Raw genomic sequence first — 16,209 nt, 5'->3', positions numbered from 1 at the left:
CATCATTAAGTTCACTTATTCATGATGTAAAATTTGAACCTTTAGGACTAGTTGCAATTAATTCATGCAGAAATCCTCTGCATCAGCAAACCACCATGTATACGAACTTTGAAGGTGGCTGAGAGAGGAAATGACATGTAGTAGAGTTGATTCCACAAAGTAATAAAGACCCAAGTAAATTGTTTACTTCTTCACACAAGCAAACAGGTTTACTTTGAAGTATACGTGCTTTGCTACCTCAATCTATGTAATGAACATCCAGGCATTTTCAGTTCATTGCAGCTGAATGCTAAGATATAGATATTGAGTTATTAAATATTGAAAAATACTGCCTACAAATAGGGTTGCCAGGTGTCCGATACAGTCCCGGACAGTCCGGTATTTGCGCGTTCTGTCTTGTAAAAAAAAAAATCAGAAAATATTGGGTATGTGCAATGTGCTTCCCACCCACCCTTACTCCCAGCCAGCCCCGCCCCCTTCCAGCCGGTCCCCTCCTATCCCCCAATATCCCACAGCCAGCCCTGTTCCACCCAACCCCCGTTCCCCCCCACGACCAGCCCTGCTTCCCCCATTGCCCCCCCCCCCATCTCTCCTGGCCAGCCCCATTGCCGCTGCTCCTCCCCCCCATTAGCTGTTTCCAGGCGCCCTCCTCTTCCCAGCCAGTACCGCTCCCTTCCTGACCACAAACACACACCCCCAACTGAAGCTTTTTTTTGCTCAACAACTTTAGTGTCCCCCCCCCCTTCAACAAATTTTTTTCCCTGTGTTTTTTTCTGGCGGGGTGGGGGAGTTCGGTATTTTTCTTTCAGCCATCTGGCCACCCTACATACAAATATTAACAGTTAAGGGGAAATTATCTCATCCCATAGAGAAATGCACAGCTGTGGAGTCAGGAAAGTCCACAAGGTGAATCTCACAGAGCTTCCAGAAAATTGTAGGAAGTATCTGGGGATGCAAAAGGAATGAGATGTGCTGTCATGCGCTGTAAATCCACAGGAAGGAGTACTCTCACTTCTGTAATAGTTTAGGCCCACAGCTCCACCGATCTGGTACACAAGAGCTATGCTGCCAGTTAGGAAGCATTATGTACCTTCACAAAAAGCAACTCTTTGATGAAGTTTCAGGTACAGTCACTTACTGCTTGTTTATGGTGGAGATTTGTGCCATGGTGTAGTTGCATACCAGTCTAGCAACACTAGTAGAGGCCTCCACTGAACCAGTACATAGGGTGGCTTGTACTGAGGCAACTTACCCCAGTTTGAAACATGGCAATGGTAAACAAACAAACAAAAAATCAGAAGGTAGCCTACTAGTTTATGACTGGACTTTAGAAGTTTCACCAACTGCTATCAATGACAAGGGAGTAATACAGCTTTTCACAAACTTGAATTTCAGGCCACAGACAATGAGATAAAACAAACTAATCCTTAAATTGTAATTCCTCCAGCCCTAATCCTACAAACTCCAATGCGTATGCAGTCTCACCGAGTTCCCCTCAGGTTAGACAACTCTGTTCTTTACAATACTCAAGTATTTACCAATACTTCCCATTCCTGAATGGATTAGCTAGTCATCTATCTTCCTGTCTGGGCTAAGACAGTAAAATGTAAGGATGGTCTCTGACAAAGGCCACAGGAAAGATCACTGTGTGGTGGAACGTTTTACAAGCTTCCTTTCCCCAGAAAAAGATGAACTAGCCATAGCAACCTCACTGACCCAAAGTCTGACCCAATGCCACCTGATGACAACAAGAGTCTTTCTGTTGACTTCAGGGGTCTTGGAATCAGGCCTCACGTACATTACATTTGGAATCAGATAGTGGTGATGTGTGCACCAGACTTTCAGTCTTAGGCTTTTAAACCACAAGATCAATTATTTAGATGCCTAAATACAGATTTCAAAGGGCATTCAAAGTTTCTCAAATACATAATTGTTTGTAGGGTCAAGGCCCTCTCTCTGCAACATCAGAGTCCTGCTGGGTAGAACAGGAATCTGAGATACTGTTGCTATACTCATTTCAATAAAAAAAAATAGTTTAAAGTCACTGACCAGAATGAGAACAAAAATAAGAGTAAATATAACAAAGTATATATTGTTTTAATGCTTGATTGTCAAGAAAAATATCCTCATTCGTGTGTATAATTAACCTAGCTAACTAATCTTGCTTGACAAACATAGATATAAACATCAGTTCTGACAGTGATCCAAGGCAACTGCTCTAGGATCTCTGCCAAAGCTGAATTCCTCAGTCTAATATCATAAAATGACTTGTCTGTGGTATTTACGGTTCCAATGGCTCTGGACTTTGTTGAACATTGGGCATTTTGGCACTCATCCAGAAGAGCAGATTTGAACCTGACCATTATGCCAGAACATGTGCATTTGATTAGAAGAAAAAAAAATTATGCCTGGTTTTTCTGGATGGCAGTATTCATCAGGCATTTCATTGTACGCTAATTGCAAGGCACGCTGCTATGCCGGTATCAAAAATCTTTTGTAACATATTGTATTTCTAGATCCTGTGTTCCTCTGCATCTTGATCATCAGCCTATATGCTGCTCTTTAGATCTGTACCCAGGACCAGGAGTTTCACTTTGCATTTTAATGTTAAAACAAGAAAATTGCTGGGGAGGAGGGTTATTTAATGTAGATGACAAATGTAATTTTTCATCCACCAGAATTACAAGACTATTGACAAAAAGCTTCAGTTTTGGTTGTTCTGCAATGGAATTTTCTCAAAACATTTCTCTTGCAGAAGGTTTTACTTCTCCCATTTCCCATTCCAGTTCTAAATGGATAGTTTTCAGAAATGAATTTTTATCTAGAGGACAAAGATTCCAGTTCCTACCTGAACAGCACTTCATCACAAGATAGCTTTCCCCAGGGCTTGAACTGTGGAGTACATGGCAGGACAGTGCTTCCCACCACTTCTTCCAACCAGCAGTCTTAGGTTCTAGATTCTCAGCTTTAGCTAAAACTAAGGCCATATCTGCACTACAGGGAGTTCAGTGGGATAGCGATGGGGCCAAAGCTACACTGACCAAATGCACCAAAACTTAGATGCAAACTACAGCAACTGAAGGAGTTTTTTCATTGCTGTAGAAATTCCTCCTCCCTGAGTAACAATAGCTAGGTCAAGGGAAGCATCTTCCATTGACATTGCTGCATCAACCACCATGTTTCACAGCTATGTTGTAAGTATAGATCAAGTCCTACACAAGTATGTCTACACTATGCAGACTATACAATAGCTATACCAGCATAGATCTCTAGTGTAGACACCACGGACACTGACTGAAAGTTGTTTCCAAGTGTAAGCCAAGATGACTTCCACTGACATAGCTAACTTCATTCATAGATGGGGTGTTCCTGCATTGATGGAAGTTATATCAGTATGGCTATGTCTTAGGCATGTGAAAAATCTGCATCCCAAGAGATGTAGCTATTCCTACCTAATCCCAGGCGTAGACTATACTAGGTCAACTGCCTCTTAGGGAAACGGCACACCTATGCAGATGGGAGAACCTACACTGAAGCACTACAGTATCTGTGCCATTGTAGCAGTTTAAATGTAGACACACCTATAACCTATACAATTCCTTTCCAGGGATACTTAAGACAAATTTAATTGACTAGGCTACAACTTTACCAATGTAAAGTTTAAGGAGTAGATCTCTAAATAATTATCAGTCTTGTGATACCTGTATTTATTTCCACAATCAGAATACTTATCAGAAGCTCAAGGTTTACATTTAGGTTAGAAAAAATTGTGCTGGATTGTTAAATCTGTGCTCTGACCCTCCCTTCTTGCCCTCTCTTCTCCAACCCCGTGATCTACCCTAGTTCCACAAAAGGCCTGTTTTCCTAACAAAAGACCAGTTTTCCTAAAAGAGTAATTATAACAATGTGTCAAACTGAAAAATGCTTAAACTCTTGATAAAATACCTCAAGCCTAGGCTATTGAAAGTTTTGAGCATCAAAAACTCAAAGCATGCTTTAAAAAGGATACAATGTGGTATATAGTCAAAACATAGCTAGATTTAAAATAATTATAATTGTTGTCTGAGTTCACCAGATCTCACAAGACTAGCCAGATGGGACTGATCTTGGATAGGAATACTCCAAGAAACAGTGCAGGAAGCTGTGATAGCTATTATGGTGATTCAAAAGGGGGAAAAAATCTTTCCCTCTGAGGCAACAATGGTGTATAGCGCAAGAGGGCACTGTCTTGCTGAACCTGCCATCTTTCAGTGGAGATGTAGAACTACTATTTGTGATCCTCAAAAATTCCATGGGACTTTTTTTGATAATAGGGATGTTAGCCCATCTGTTCTTGTTGATTTCCTATTGAAATGCTCCCTGTACTTTACAGCAGAAAGCACATTATTTCCTCATGGTCCTGAACTACTGGGTATGTCTTAGGGGTGTGAAAAATCTGTTTTGAAGTGTAACACCTTCTACCTCAAAATGTTCACAGCTGAAGAGACCTATGTATACAAATAGATGCCAGAATATTTGTAAAGTGGGTTGAGTTCTCTGGAGGATACTATATGAAAGTCAGCTATTACTTGTTATACATAAGTAGCAACAACATGTATGATTTACAAACACTGAGGGCTGTGGGAACACCACAGCTTGGTTATTTAAATTTTTTTACTACCCACAGTAAAGTCCTAGAAGAATTTGCCCTGACCATACAAGTGTGAATTTCTGTTTGCAACTGGGTAAAAATTATATAGTCATCCCCCTTCATGTCTGGCTCTAGCTGTAGCACAAAATCCCCTCTTTCTTCCCCTAGCGGCCAAAGAATGAAGTGCCTCACTTATAGTATTACTCAGGCAAGCAGCATCCACTCAGGGAGAATACCTAAATCACGATGGGGAACATATGGCCCGGGGCCAGATGCGGCCCCCGTCTTGCCTGGATCCAGCCGAGGCTCCCCACAGCCACCCTCCACAGGGTTGGAGCACAAAAAGATGTGCTATGCCCAGGCTCTGGCATATGAGGGGAATATGGGGAGTGTCTCTCCTCCTCAGCAGGGGGCCACGTCAGTAAGGGTTTTTTTGTTTGTCTTTGCTTCTTGCTTGTGTGTGGCTGCCAACTGATTTTTCTGTTGGTCAGCAGCCCCCAATCCAAAAAAGACTTCCCATCTCTGTCCTAAATTGTCAGCACAGAGACAGATCACTCATCCCCATCTCACACAGAAAGCATTCCTTCTCCTCCACGCCTCTTCATTTAAATTGAGTCCTCTTCAAATCCAACCTCTTCCACTTGATGGGACAATTTTTTAAAATTGAGCAAAAACGATGTATGTTTCAATTTTTATTTTTTTTTTAAGATTTCAAGGTTGTTTAAGAAAAAAGAGGAAGTAACCTCACTATATTATTCCCACTCCTTCCCTGCTGAGAAATTTCAACACCTCTACCCACACATACACTCTGCCATTTAAGATAATGTGGAGAGAAATGTCTTGGAATTTTTTACTTTTTTTTTATATATAAACACAATATACCCACACGTTGTTAGGCATTAGTTGCATTCAGTCCTCCAGTCATCTCCTTGTCCCACTCCACCTCCTTTCCCCAATGCCTCAAGAGAAATCCACTGGGATAACTTTGAATATCTACTTGTCCTAAGCTTCAGGGGGTAGCCAAGTTAGTCTATAAAGTGCTACCAGACCAGTTTTTGTTTAAGTTTATTCGGTACGTGTACAGACTAACAAAACATGTCGATGGTATCATGAGCTTTCATGGGCACAGCCCACTTCTTCAGATGACCCAAGTTTCTAAGTTTTCAGACTTTCATCTCTGATGTTTTAAGAATTTTACAACTTCATGCCATCAGTCCTCCAACATACCTACCACTGAGATGCTAAATGTACAAAAAATGAGAAGTTGAATATCTTAGATAATTTGCAGGCAATAGACAAGGAAGTTTTCAACAATCAATACAAATGAACAAAGTTAATTCTATACAGGTGAAACAGTGAAGAGAAACCAAGTTAGCCCATTCTGTGTGAACAGCATATATGCTATTCAAATTCTACCGGTGCCTGGAATTGGAAGTGGCAACATGTGCCTTTCTTTTCACAGAAAGATACCAACACTTAAGCATAGGCTCTTTCTTTTCATGCTTCACACCATTTCTAATGGCGACACTTAATGGTTCCATCGGTCATCATATCCCTCTATAACCAGTTGATACCTGACTACTGAACTGAAACTAGTTGGAGTGAAACACTTCAGCCACCTGATAGTGTAATAACCCGCCAAATAAACATATCTGAAATGAGTACGTGCACAAGTAAATGTAGATCACCCCTCGCCGCCTTCTGATAGCTTTCCCTATTTACTTCAAAACGTCTTTGAAAGTTGGGGGGAAGGAGAGCCCTTATTAGAGATCGCTACTCTGCTGTGATCAGTTTGTCAGTGCATTATGCCAGCTGTGCTTAGGACTATAAGAAAGGCATTGGTGGGCAGAGGTTGTAAGCAAATAAAGCATCAAATCTCAGAAAACATTCAAGCTAGGACTCAAGCTTTGGGCTCCCCTCACTAGAAAATTAGATTAAAAACTAATTGCCATGCGAATTTGCTTATTTACTCAGCTGTGGCCTCTGCTAGTATCTATGGGCATAAATTAGGGGTTAAATTTATCACATTTTAGACATAATGAGCCACCAGGCACCTGCCTAGCAATCAACATTATTACTGCAGTGACCAAGCAGACTCCCTATGGAGAAGAGAGTAACTTGAAGAGACAGTCAATTCATATCACGTACTTCACAAAGTTTCTTGTTTAACATACATATTCATTCCTCCCCTTGACAACTAAACATGAAAATGCTTCTATAGCTTTATCGGTGCTGTATTAAGTCTCTGGTGTACATGATAGATCCTTATCAAGCATGACAGGAACTGTTTATAAACAACTTACTGTACTTTCAGATCTGGCAGCTAACACATGCACTGTGCTCCAAAAGGACAAATATCCAGCGTTAACTCCCTTTTGCTGTACTCGTCTGAAGTGGGTCTCGCCCACGGAAGCTCACGATATTTTTGTTAATCTCTAAAGTGGCATAGGAGTACTCTTTGTTTTTTAAAGTTACAGGGTACCCCTCGGAGCCTTTTTGCATGCAGTAATCTGCACTTGAAACTGGTGGATAGTAAGAAAATTACTATTGGAGGTTCCGGGAGCAATATTCTCTACAGGTCAGGAATTTAGAAGTGCAAAGTACTATTGTTAGATTATAACTCAGTGTTAACATTAGAACATACAAACATTAAATATTTAGGACCAAGCACAACGCCAGTGTCTATTACAAATTCAAGCAGCGATTTTGATCGCTCTCTTACCTTGGACCTTTCCTTGACATAGTATTTGCCCAGTCTACTTCCACAATACATCACCAACCTGTCTATCAACGACAAGAGAAAGTTGATGGCCTCACATCCTTCCTCGGTGCCTCCGATCCACTTTATCTGGTCTCCTCGCAAATGTCTTTTGGAAATGCCATTGCTCTGGCCGGCTAGCTGACCATCCTGCAGCTCCCCGTTGTAGTGCATCTGTTTCACGCGCTCCAGCACACAGTCTCCTACAACCTCGCCTAGAAAATGGTCCAAGTAGCAAAAGCCGATGTCATGCAAGCAGGGCACAATGTAGTCGAGGGCTATTTTCTCTAGATCTAATCTCATTATAGGTCCAAGAGGCATCTTGATCGGGTCTCTTTCTCTTTCAGCGTTAAGCCAAATGTGCACCAAACCGGTGCTGAGCAGAGCAGGAGATGAGCAATCGCTCGAATACTTTGAGTCAACCCGCATGTACTTTTTAATTGACGAAGCAAGGAACGCAAGGTTAGCAGCGAGAGCCGTGTGGGAACGTTTGCTGCTGCAATGTCTCCTCAATCTAGGTTTCCAGTTCCACCCAGCGTTTGGATTACTAGACTAGATAATTAAATGCACGGTGAGTGCACTTACTGCCCCACACTGACTCCCCCACTCCGCAGCCGCACCTTTGCTGCCAGATAAGAAATGCTGAAACCAGAGGGCTACTGATTCTGAAGCTCTTTTTTATCTGCTGTATGTGATCAAAGTGTGTGAACTCCCCCTTAGTGGCTGTAATCACTCCCCCTTTTTTAGAGCTGATGAGTCCTGCAAAGTACAAACCCCTTTCGATTTATTTACCAAGGCAGCAGCTGGCCCCTTTCTGATTAATACGTCTGCTACGTGCAGAATGTGTTCTTACTCAGCAGCGATCAGCACGTAGGTGGAGCCCAGTCCCAGGGCAGGGACACGCTCTCCCCTTCCCCACTGCAAGCCCGGTCGGCGCATACCTAGCCAATCAGGAGCCGAGTGGGTGTGGTCTCCCTCAGCACGGCCAGCCCCACACACTGAACTACACTGAGCTCAGCCCTTCAAAGGTTCCACAATTGGAATCGAATGGAGGGGCGTAGGGGATTTCCACGAACCTGAAGGCAGTGTCTCTTGTGGTTTGGAAGGCCCCGCCCACAGCCCTTCGGGGGCGTGGTCTCCGCCATTGAGGAATTCTCCCTCAACATGTACACAGCTACTACGGTCACATACTACAAGGCAATGTAAACAAACGGTGCTGAAAGATTAAGTGCTAATCGAACTGCTCGTGACAATTATCTTAACTCAATAATGCAGGCCGGAGAAAGAGTCATTTTTTCCAGGTGGGGACGCCCCTGACCTCATACGTCTTTGCACACAAACCACCCGGAGGGGATTTAAAGTTATTTGAAAACAATTTTGCCCTATGTTTCATTCATTTGGTGACAGGCGCCCTCCTTCCCGAATCAGTTTAAAAAGTATCTCCTTCGATAAACACTCTTCTATGGTTCAATGAGGCGCTTAAACTAAAGATCCCATTCATTTCTCGCTTTAAAGTGACTGTCCGTCATTTAAACTGTCCCCTGAAATAATAGCAATGCCAGTTCCAACAACTGCGCGGGGGGGGGGGGGTTGTTAGAAAAATTGAATGGATTTTTTAAAAAGTTTGTATAAGAACCTAGTCTTTTGCCCTTTCCCCAGTTATTTACGGGAAAGAGTTCGTTGGTTTATTTTGCATTGTGGCATGAAGTGCACGAGATGCTGTCAGTTTCTGAATTCATCACATGCTGTGTTAACTTCCAATCTGACACACTGAGCTTTAATCTTCACTTTTAAAAAAACAGCAATCTTTTAGCTATCATAACCACTTCATTATCAGATTTTCACATCCCCCTCCGATTATCAAAGATGATACCATATATGTTACATGTAAAGTTTTTAATCTCTGTTCGTTTATAAAAATGTATTCTAATTAAAAGCAATTAGATTAGGTGGCGGAACATTTAACGACTGACTCGTTTAACGAAGTCCACTCACAACACGCCGAGTGCCTAGGACTTGCTAAAATTCTTACTGTAAGATTTTGTGTGCATTTAACGCAGACTAGAAACCCGGGGTAGGGGGGATTATTACCTTTAAAAAAGGCCATTGTCTCTACAATTACTAACCTTATGTCTTCCTCTAATTTTGTAATTCCCAAGTTTCCCATCTGCGTGCATGATGAGTTTATCCATTCGGGACAGCAGGTAGCCTATATGTTCACATCCTTGTTCATTGCCCTCCACCCACAATATCTTGTCCCCGCGAACAGCCTTAGTACTGCCTGATTTTTGACTGGCCAGTGCTCCATCCTGGAATTTGTCACTCAGGTGCAGAGCCTGGACTTCTTGCAAGACTTTGTCTCCAAGTTTGTGTCCCAGGAAATTGTCTACTATGCACAAGCCATAGGAGTTCATGCAAGGCACTATGTACTGTAACACTAGTCTCTGGCCACTTCGGTGATCCTTAGGAGGCGCTCTTTTAAGAGGGGGTAGATTCAGAGGGCGCGCTCTGCAGGCACTAGACTCCCCTGCTTTCGCTGGGCAAGTGCCTCCTTCTGCGCATCTGGACGGATCGGCTCGCTGCGCCTCACTCCTGCCCTGGGCACGCTCGCTGCTCTCGGGGCTGTCTGCAGCGATCAAAAGGCTTTTCATGCTGGCTACCGGTTCGCCAGCGCCGGTGCCCATGGGCGGCTCGGCTCCCCGGCTCGTGGCCATTTGCAGAGCGGTCCCCCTGTCCCCACGCATTGCTCACATGCTGCCGCTAGTCCGGGAGCCGTGCGAGGGGATGGGAAGGGCCATGTTCCACCCACAGGATGCTACAGAGGACAAGCCGCCGGGCGGGAGCGTGCACACGTACAGGCGGGAGCGCGCAGGCTCATCCGCCTCCGCCTCCACTTCCCTGTCGTGCCGCCGCCTCAGTCCCTGGGGGCCCGTGGCTGGGAACATGCCAGTTCCAGCGAAGCGCACGAAGGCTGGACGTGCAGAACGCAGCGGGAGGCCTCGCTGCAAGGTGTCAAGGGCACAGGCTGGGGACGGTGCTTGTTTGGCTCCCTACCCCCAGATTAGACCATCAAAAACACGGGGGGTGGGGGAGAGAACAATACAGAGACCTCCGCTTTAAGGAGGAGGTTCTGCACAAGCCTGGATTCCCTCACAGCCGCTTGCTGTAGCCCAGCAAAATGTTGGCCATAAAGCCCCATATTTTACCCTCTTATAAAGGTCTGGGTTCTCCTGCACCAACAAACTATAGTTTGGCACAGTGGCACCCAACTACCACAAAACCCCCAAACCAACACCTGGCTCTAGAAGAATGCTGCCAGATTGTGGTACCAACTGCCCAAATTGCACTGCCTGAATACATAACTGTAGCTGCCTCTGGTTCCATCAAAAATATCCAGCTGCCTTGCTGACAGAATATGTCAGGTCCAAAACCCCAGATTCAAATCCTAGGTTCACTGAGATCCGGGTAGTTTTTGCCCTCTAATCCCTGAATTTTACAAGGCACTGGTTTCTCTTGCACTGAAAAAAATCTGATGCAGGACTGCAAGAACTTGGATCATGCCAGTTTGAAACCTACATAATGCAAGCAGCTCCTATACACTAAAAATTCTAGACCTTGGTGCAAAAAAACAAAAAGATATTCGACATCTGGATTCTACCAAATCCAACTAGTTTTAAACAGCTATGCAGAGAAATCACCTACTAAAATTGCACTGCAAAAATCCAGACTCCAAAGCACTGCATTCTATCTTATTTATTTTACAGGTAGCATTTGCAACAACAAATGCTATAGTTTGGGTTTCAAACACATTTCTATTACAGCTAAGCTATAGGATCAAATGGTCCCTGAGACTAGTACATGTCTGCAAGGAAGGTGTACATTTTCACCTGCTGTTTCAGGCTCTGTACAAGGAATAATCTCTGCACCTCATGGGATGCAAATTGCTCCAAAGGGGAGTGGAGAGAAGCTGGGAACATGACCCTATTACTCATCTGTACCAACACACCCAGTTGAGGAATAAGTTGTACCAATCCTATGAAACATGTAACACATGTTTCCCCCCCCCCTCCCCCCCCCCCCCCCCCCCCCCCCCCGCAGAATGGGGAGCACCCAAAGAGCTTTTGCTTCCTAAAGTACTAAACAACTCCTGGAGCTGCATCACACAACCTACTACCATGGCAAAATGCCACAGTATAGCCCATAATAATGTTACAAATGTAACAAAATAAAGATGTGTGAAGCTAGGCTTATCTATAAACATCATCTCAACAGCTGGATGTTCAAAAAGCCTTATTCATAATTGTTGTGTTTCCCATATTCCTATACAGTAAAGTGTGTGTTGGTAGGATGGTGTTAATGGCTCTTGTTTTGAGATGACTTGCATAATTAATTAGCAAAGTAAAGCCTTTATACTACATTCTACATACCACTGTTGTAGTTTTTAAAAAGCCACATATTTTACAGTTATGCTATCTTAAAATTGAGGTTTAAACATTTTGGTATATTATTTTTCCTCTTCTCCTCCTATAAAAACAAGCTATTTTAATCCCATGAATCCAACTGCCTTACATAAGAACGGCCATACTGGGTCAGACCAAAGGTCCATCTAGCCCAGTATCCTGTCTGCCAACAGTGGCCAGCACCAGGTGCCCCAGAGAGGGTGGACCGAAGACAATGATCAAGCGATTTGTCTCCTGCCATCCCTCTCCAGCCTCTGACAAACAGAGGCCAAGGACACCATTTTAGAAAACATGCCTTAGAAAACATGCATTAATATATATATATATTAATGTGATTTTAAGGTTTAATACTTCTTGATCTTATTGAGCTAAAAAGATGACACCCTAAATCTTAAATTCTGACTGTATGAGGGAAAGTTTCTACATCTGTGGTGTCCAACACAATAGCCACTAGCCACATGTGGCTATTTGGCCAGTTGAATGGCTAGTTGGCTTGAACAATGTGGCTATTTGGCCAGTTGAGCGTGGCTAGTTTGACATCATGGTTCTAAACATTTCCCTCCATTGTTAATACCATTTCATCAAGTACTAGCAACAGTAGGATGCCCAGTATATACAATATATTGACTTTCACCACTGTTGTTAACAACATGCCATAACACTGCTAAATACAAATCTAATTGACACACAGTGGCCTTGTCCAAACTAGATTTTGGAAGGTGTGTTAGTTAACAAGTTAAGAGCCTAGTATTGGCTGTAATTCTTCTAGTTTAATAGTGTTAAAGGTACCTTGCTATGGCTACAGTAGGCAGTTAGTTAACCCATGTTAACACCTTCCAAATCCTACTCTAGACAGCTAATGTTAAAGGCTTTGTCAGGCTATCTGCTCCAGTATCGCTGATATTGGCAATGGAGATGTACCAGTGTCAGCAGCAGTGGGAAATTTTCTAAAAATGGACTCTGGTTCTTGTTGAAAACATGGCCGTAGAGATGTGAGATTCCTAGCACTCTAATGGGATTAAGCAACCGTATCTTCTTCCAATAGTCCACAAACTACTGAACCTTGAATATGCTGTGTGTCCAGGGCCAAATGTCATCTGTCATGCACCTCATGGAGAGGAATGGATTTTTTGTGGCACGTTGACTGTTCAAAGCCTCTCAGAGATTTGGATTGTTATAAGTAGGCCACCTGAAAATAGATCTGAAGATAGAATGCAAGGATGGCAAAGGTGCTTGAGAAATGCAAACATTATATGACTTGACAATGTATGAGAGCTTTGCAGCTTATCATAGGGATATCACCTGTCAAAGATATTAGGAACCAGAAAGTGAAAATTATTAAAAGAAAACATGAAACAGACAAATTATTTTCATTGTCTAAGATGAAAGATGCAAAAAAGTAAATGTTATCATATATCATGAAAAACAAATTGTATTGTAACAATTCTTACATTTTAATGCAAAGTGTTATTATTAAAATAGTTGTTCACAATGTAATTTTTAAATCCATAATGTCCTTTTAGGTATGTGGATAAACAGGCATTCAATATATGTATTTCCTTGGTTTTAATTGGTCTTTCTTGACTTATAATGCCAATATAAGAACACCTTCCCAATGCAAGGAGAGGTTGAACCTCTCTAGTCCAAAACTCTCTGATCCAAAAACAGCTGTGGTCTGGAATGATTTGAATTAGCTGGATGTCCACTTTTCATGGGTGTGACCAAGTTTCCTGTGGTTCCAGAAAGTATGTTTCCGGCCACCAGTCCTAGTGCTCAGTATTCTGTGCTGTTATTTATCTCTAATTTACACCCTAAATGTCTTCTGATAGCCCAGTAAGCAGTGGAAATGGTGTTAATGCTGCTGGACAATACTGACCTCCCGTGGTCCAGAAAAGTCTCTGTTTCAGAACTGGTCAGGTTCCAAGTGTGCTGGACTAGAGAGGTTCAACCTGTACTTACATTTGAAAGGCATTATATACAAATTCACAATAAATCACTTTTTGATTGTGTGAAGAAGTGCAATTTTTTTAAATTAGGTATCATCCCTTTTCTGCTTCACCACTAGCTCATATCTCAGGCTATGTCTACCCTACAGGTTTCTTGCGCAAAAACTTCTTGCACAAGAGCATGTCCACACTGCAAAAGCACATCAAAAAAGAGATGCGCTTTTGCGCAAGAGAGCGTCCAGATTGCATGGACACTCTCTCAAAAGGAAACTCTGATTGCTATTTACAGAATGGCTACCAGGGCACCTGTGCTTTTTTCGATTGCCTCTTTTTGTGCAAAAAAAACCCTGTTCCCTGCCCACACACACCATTTTGCAATGCTCTTGCTCAAAAAGGAGTTATTCCTCATAGAAGGAGGAATACCTACACTGGAAAAACCCCTCTGTTCTTTTGTTTTACTTGCACAAAACTCTTCTTGAGGTGTGTATGCTCCATGAGTTTTTGTGGAAATACGGCCATTTTTGTGCAAAAACTCTGTAGTGTAGACCTAGCCTCAGGGTTTCTAGAATTAAATGTTAAATCCCAGTGATATAAGTACATATCTGCACAGATCACTGCTCTGTACTGAACTACAGATTCAGCTTTTTGTGATACATACTTGCATATAAACTAGCCACGGTTTCTATTTCTTCATTGGTGACCTGTCAGGAGTAGGTGGGAGAAGCTATCAGGATAGTAACAGAGCATAGTGAAAGTAGTATTCTATTGTATTTTGTTTGTACTTTAACATAGCCTGCAGAGGATTTTTTTAACAATTGGATATATGTCCCTATTTTTTACCTTTTTCAGAGATATAAAGACATTCTGAAAGCTTCATGGCAAATTAGCCTGCTTTTTAGCTTAGAAATAACAGTAGTGTCACGTCTCCTCTCTCTTTTCTATTCCAATGTAATCTCATGGGGCTCTGATAGTTGTATATCAGCAAACTTTGAAAAGTTTACAGAGTCAAATAGCAAACTCACAAGTTATCTAAAAGGTGACCTTCATTGATGGAGTGAGGGTGTGGAATCTCTAGTAAAGACTTCTGTCAGGGTGTGCTCAGTTCTCACTGTGGCACCTCCTTTTGGTAATTCTGGGGAATAGCTCCACCCAGTTCAGCACCCCCTTCCTGGTCATCCAACATTTCTACCACTCCCAAAATCACAGTACAGGCTTCATGACCAACCCTCCAGCCAGGTCACACAGTAACTTCACCTGCCAGAGGGAAGTCTTTCAAAGTCCTTCTGAACAGCAGCATCAGTCTTCAAACCTTACTAAGCCCCTCCCTCAGTTTTACTATTTACTGCCCATAGCAATACAAATACAACCCCAGCCTCTACTCTGGGTTCTAGTCCAGGGTCTTACAGAAAGCAACTGAAGTGTATGGCTATATACCTACACTTAGTATTCTCTGGATTGCTTCCTGTATGCTTCCCCAAGCTTTTAATTTTCTAGCTTTCCAGCCAGACACATTTCTCTTAGGCCTGCTAGGTAAACTCTTTCTCAAGAGGTTCTTTTTCCCCACTTCCCTCAGGGAGGCAGATGGCAGACTTTCTCCACATAGCCTTATGTTATTTTCAGCTTCCTGGCTTTATGGCACTACTGCTTGTTCCCACAGAGGTGAGTTTTCTTTCAGTTAGTGGCCTCCACACAGCCTACATCTCCCCTGTTCACAACTTAATTGGGACTTTCTGCCATAATTTTACTCTCTCCAGGCCATTTGGAGTTCCTCACAGTTTTCTTTCTTCAAAATACTAGTTAGACATTGAAGTTATATAAGTGTTCTCACTCACACACTAGGTCAAGGGAAGAATTCTTAAGGGAGTGGCTTTTTCACAACCCAGTGCAGGGATGATATGTGTGGGGGCGGAATGCAGCACCACACCCCTGACCAACAAAAGTTTTACTGACAAAGATGCAAGTGTATACATAGCCTTACTTTTCAGTCTCTTCCTTCTTGTCATATCAGTTTATGAAATCTCCAGTCACCATGGTCCTTTCTGCCATATTTTTTTTGGCTGGGGAGTGGGAGGGGGCTAGAATTAATTGATTATTAATTAACTCAGATAGCTAACACCTTTGTAAAGGCTAGTGTGGACACTCCCAGATTGTAAACCTTTATTCTTTACCTTGGCTGAGTCCCTAGGCTGTGTCTTCCTAGAAAAAAGATCTATTTTAACCAATGTTAAATGAACCCATGTTAATTAACCTTTGTTAAAATCCTAGCAAAGGCAGATAGTTCTAGTATTAGCCTGTTGAGCTTGGGAACCACTGGTATATAACTGGGTAACAAATGTGTTACCTCCTTGAAAAAATTCCATTGACTTTAGGTTTAGGTACTGCCTCTCAGAGTGATCAATTAACTACAATTGATGG

General features: G+C 42.6%; 1 protein-coding gene across 4 annotated transcripts in view; it reads right to left on the bottom strand.

The window, feature by feature from the left end:
* The window catches only part of EGLN3 (egl-9 family hypoxia inducible factor 3), a 42,332-nt gene extending 32,102 nt beyond the window's left edge, over positions 1-10,230 (bottom strand). Inside the window, exon 1 of one of the 4 annotated variants that reach the window (XM_075926946.2) lies at positions 9,515-10,230. In XM_075926946.2, the coding sequence (XP_075783061.2) occupies positions 9,515-10,132 (618 nt within the window). In that variant the 5' untranslated portion in view covers positions 10,133-10,230. Of the gene's footprint in view, positions 1-7,352; positions 8,694-9,514 lie in introns of those variants that run through there. The other 3 variants (XM_006117668.4, XM_075926948.2, XM_075926947.2) reach the window with 3 other exon arrangements.
* Positions 10,231-16,209: the final 5,979 nt, after the last annotated feature.

This window comes from Pelodiscus sinensis, chromosome 5 (genome assembly GCF_052426305.1).
Source record: "Pelodiscus sinensis isolate ZL-2025 chromosome 5, ASM5242630v1, whole genome shotgun sequence".
Classification (NCBI taxonomy): domain Eukaryota; kingdom Metazoa; phylum Chordata; order Testudines; family Trionychidae; genus Pelodiscus; species Pelodiscus sinensis.
The sequence above is the reverse complement of the archived record's forward strand: the minus strand, read 5'-3'. Positions and strand labels throughout refer to the sequence as shown.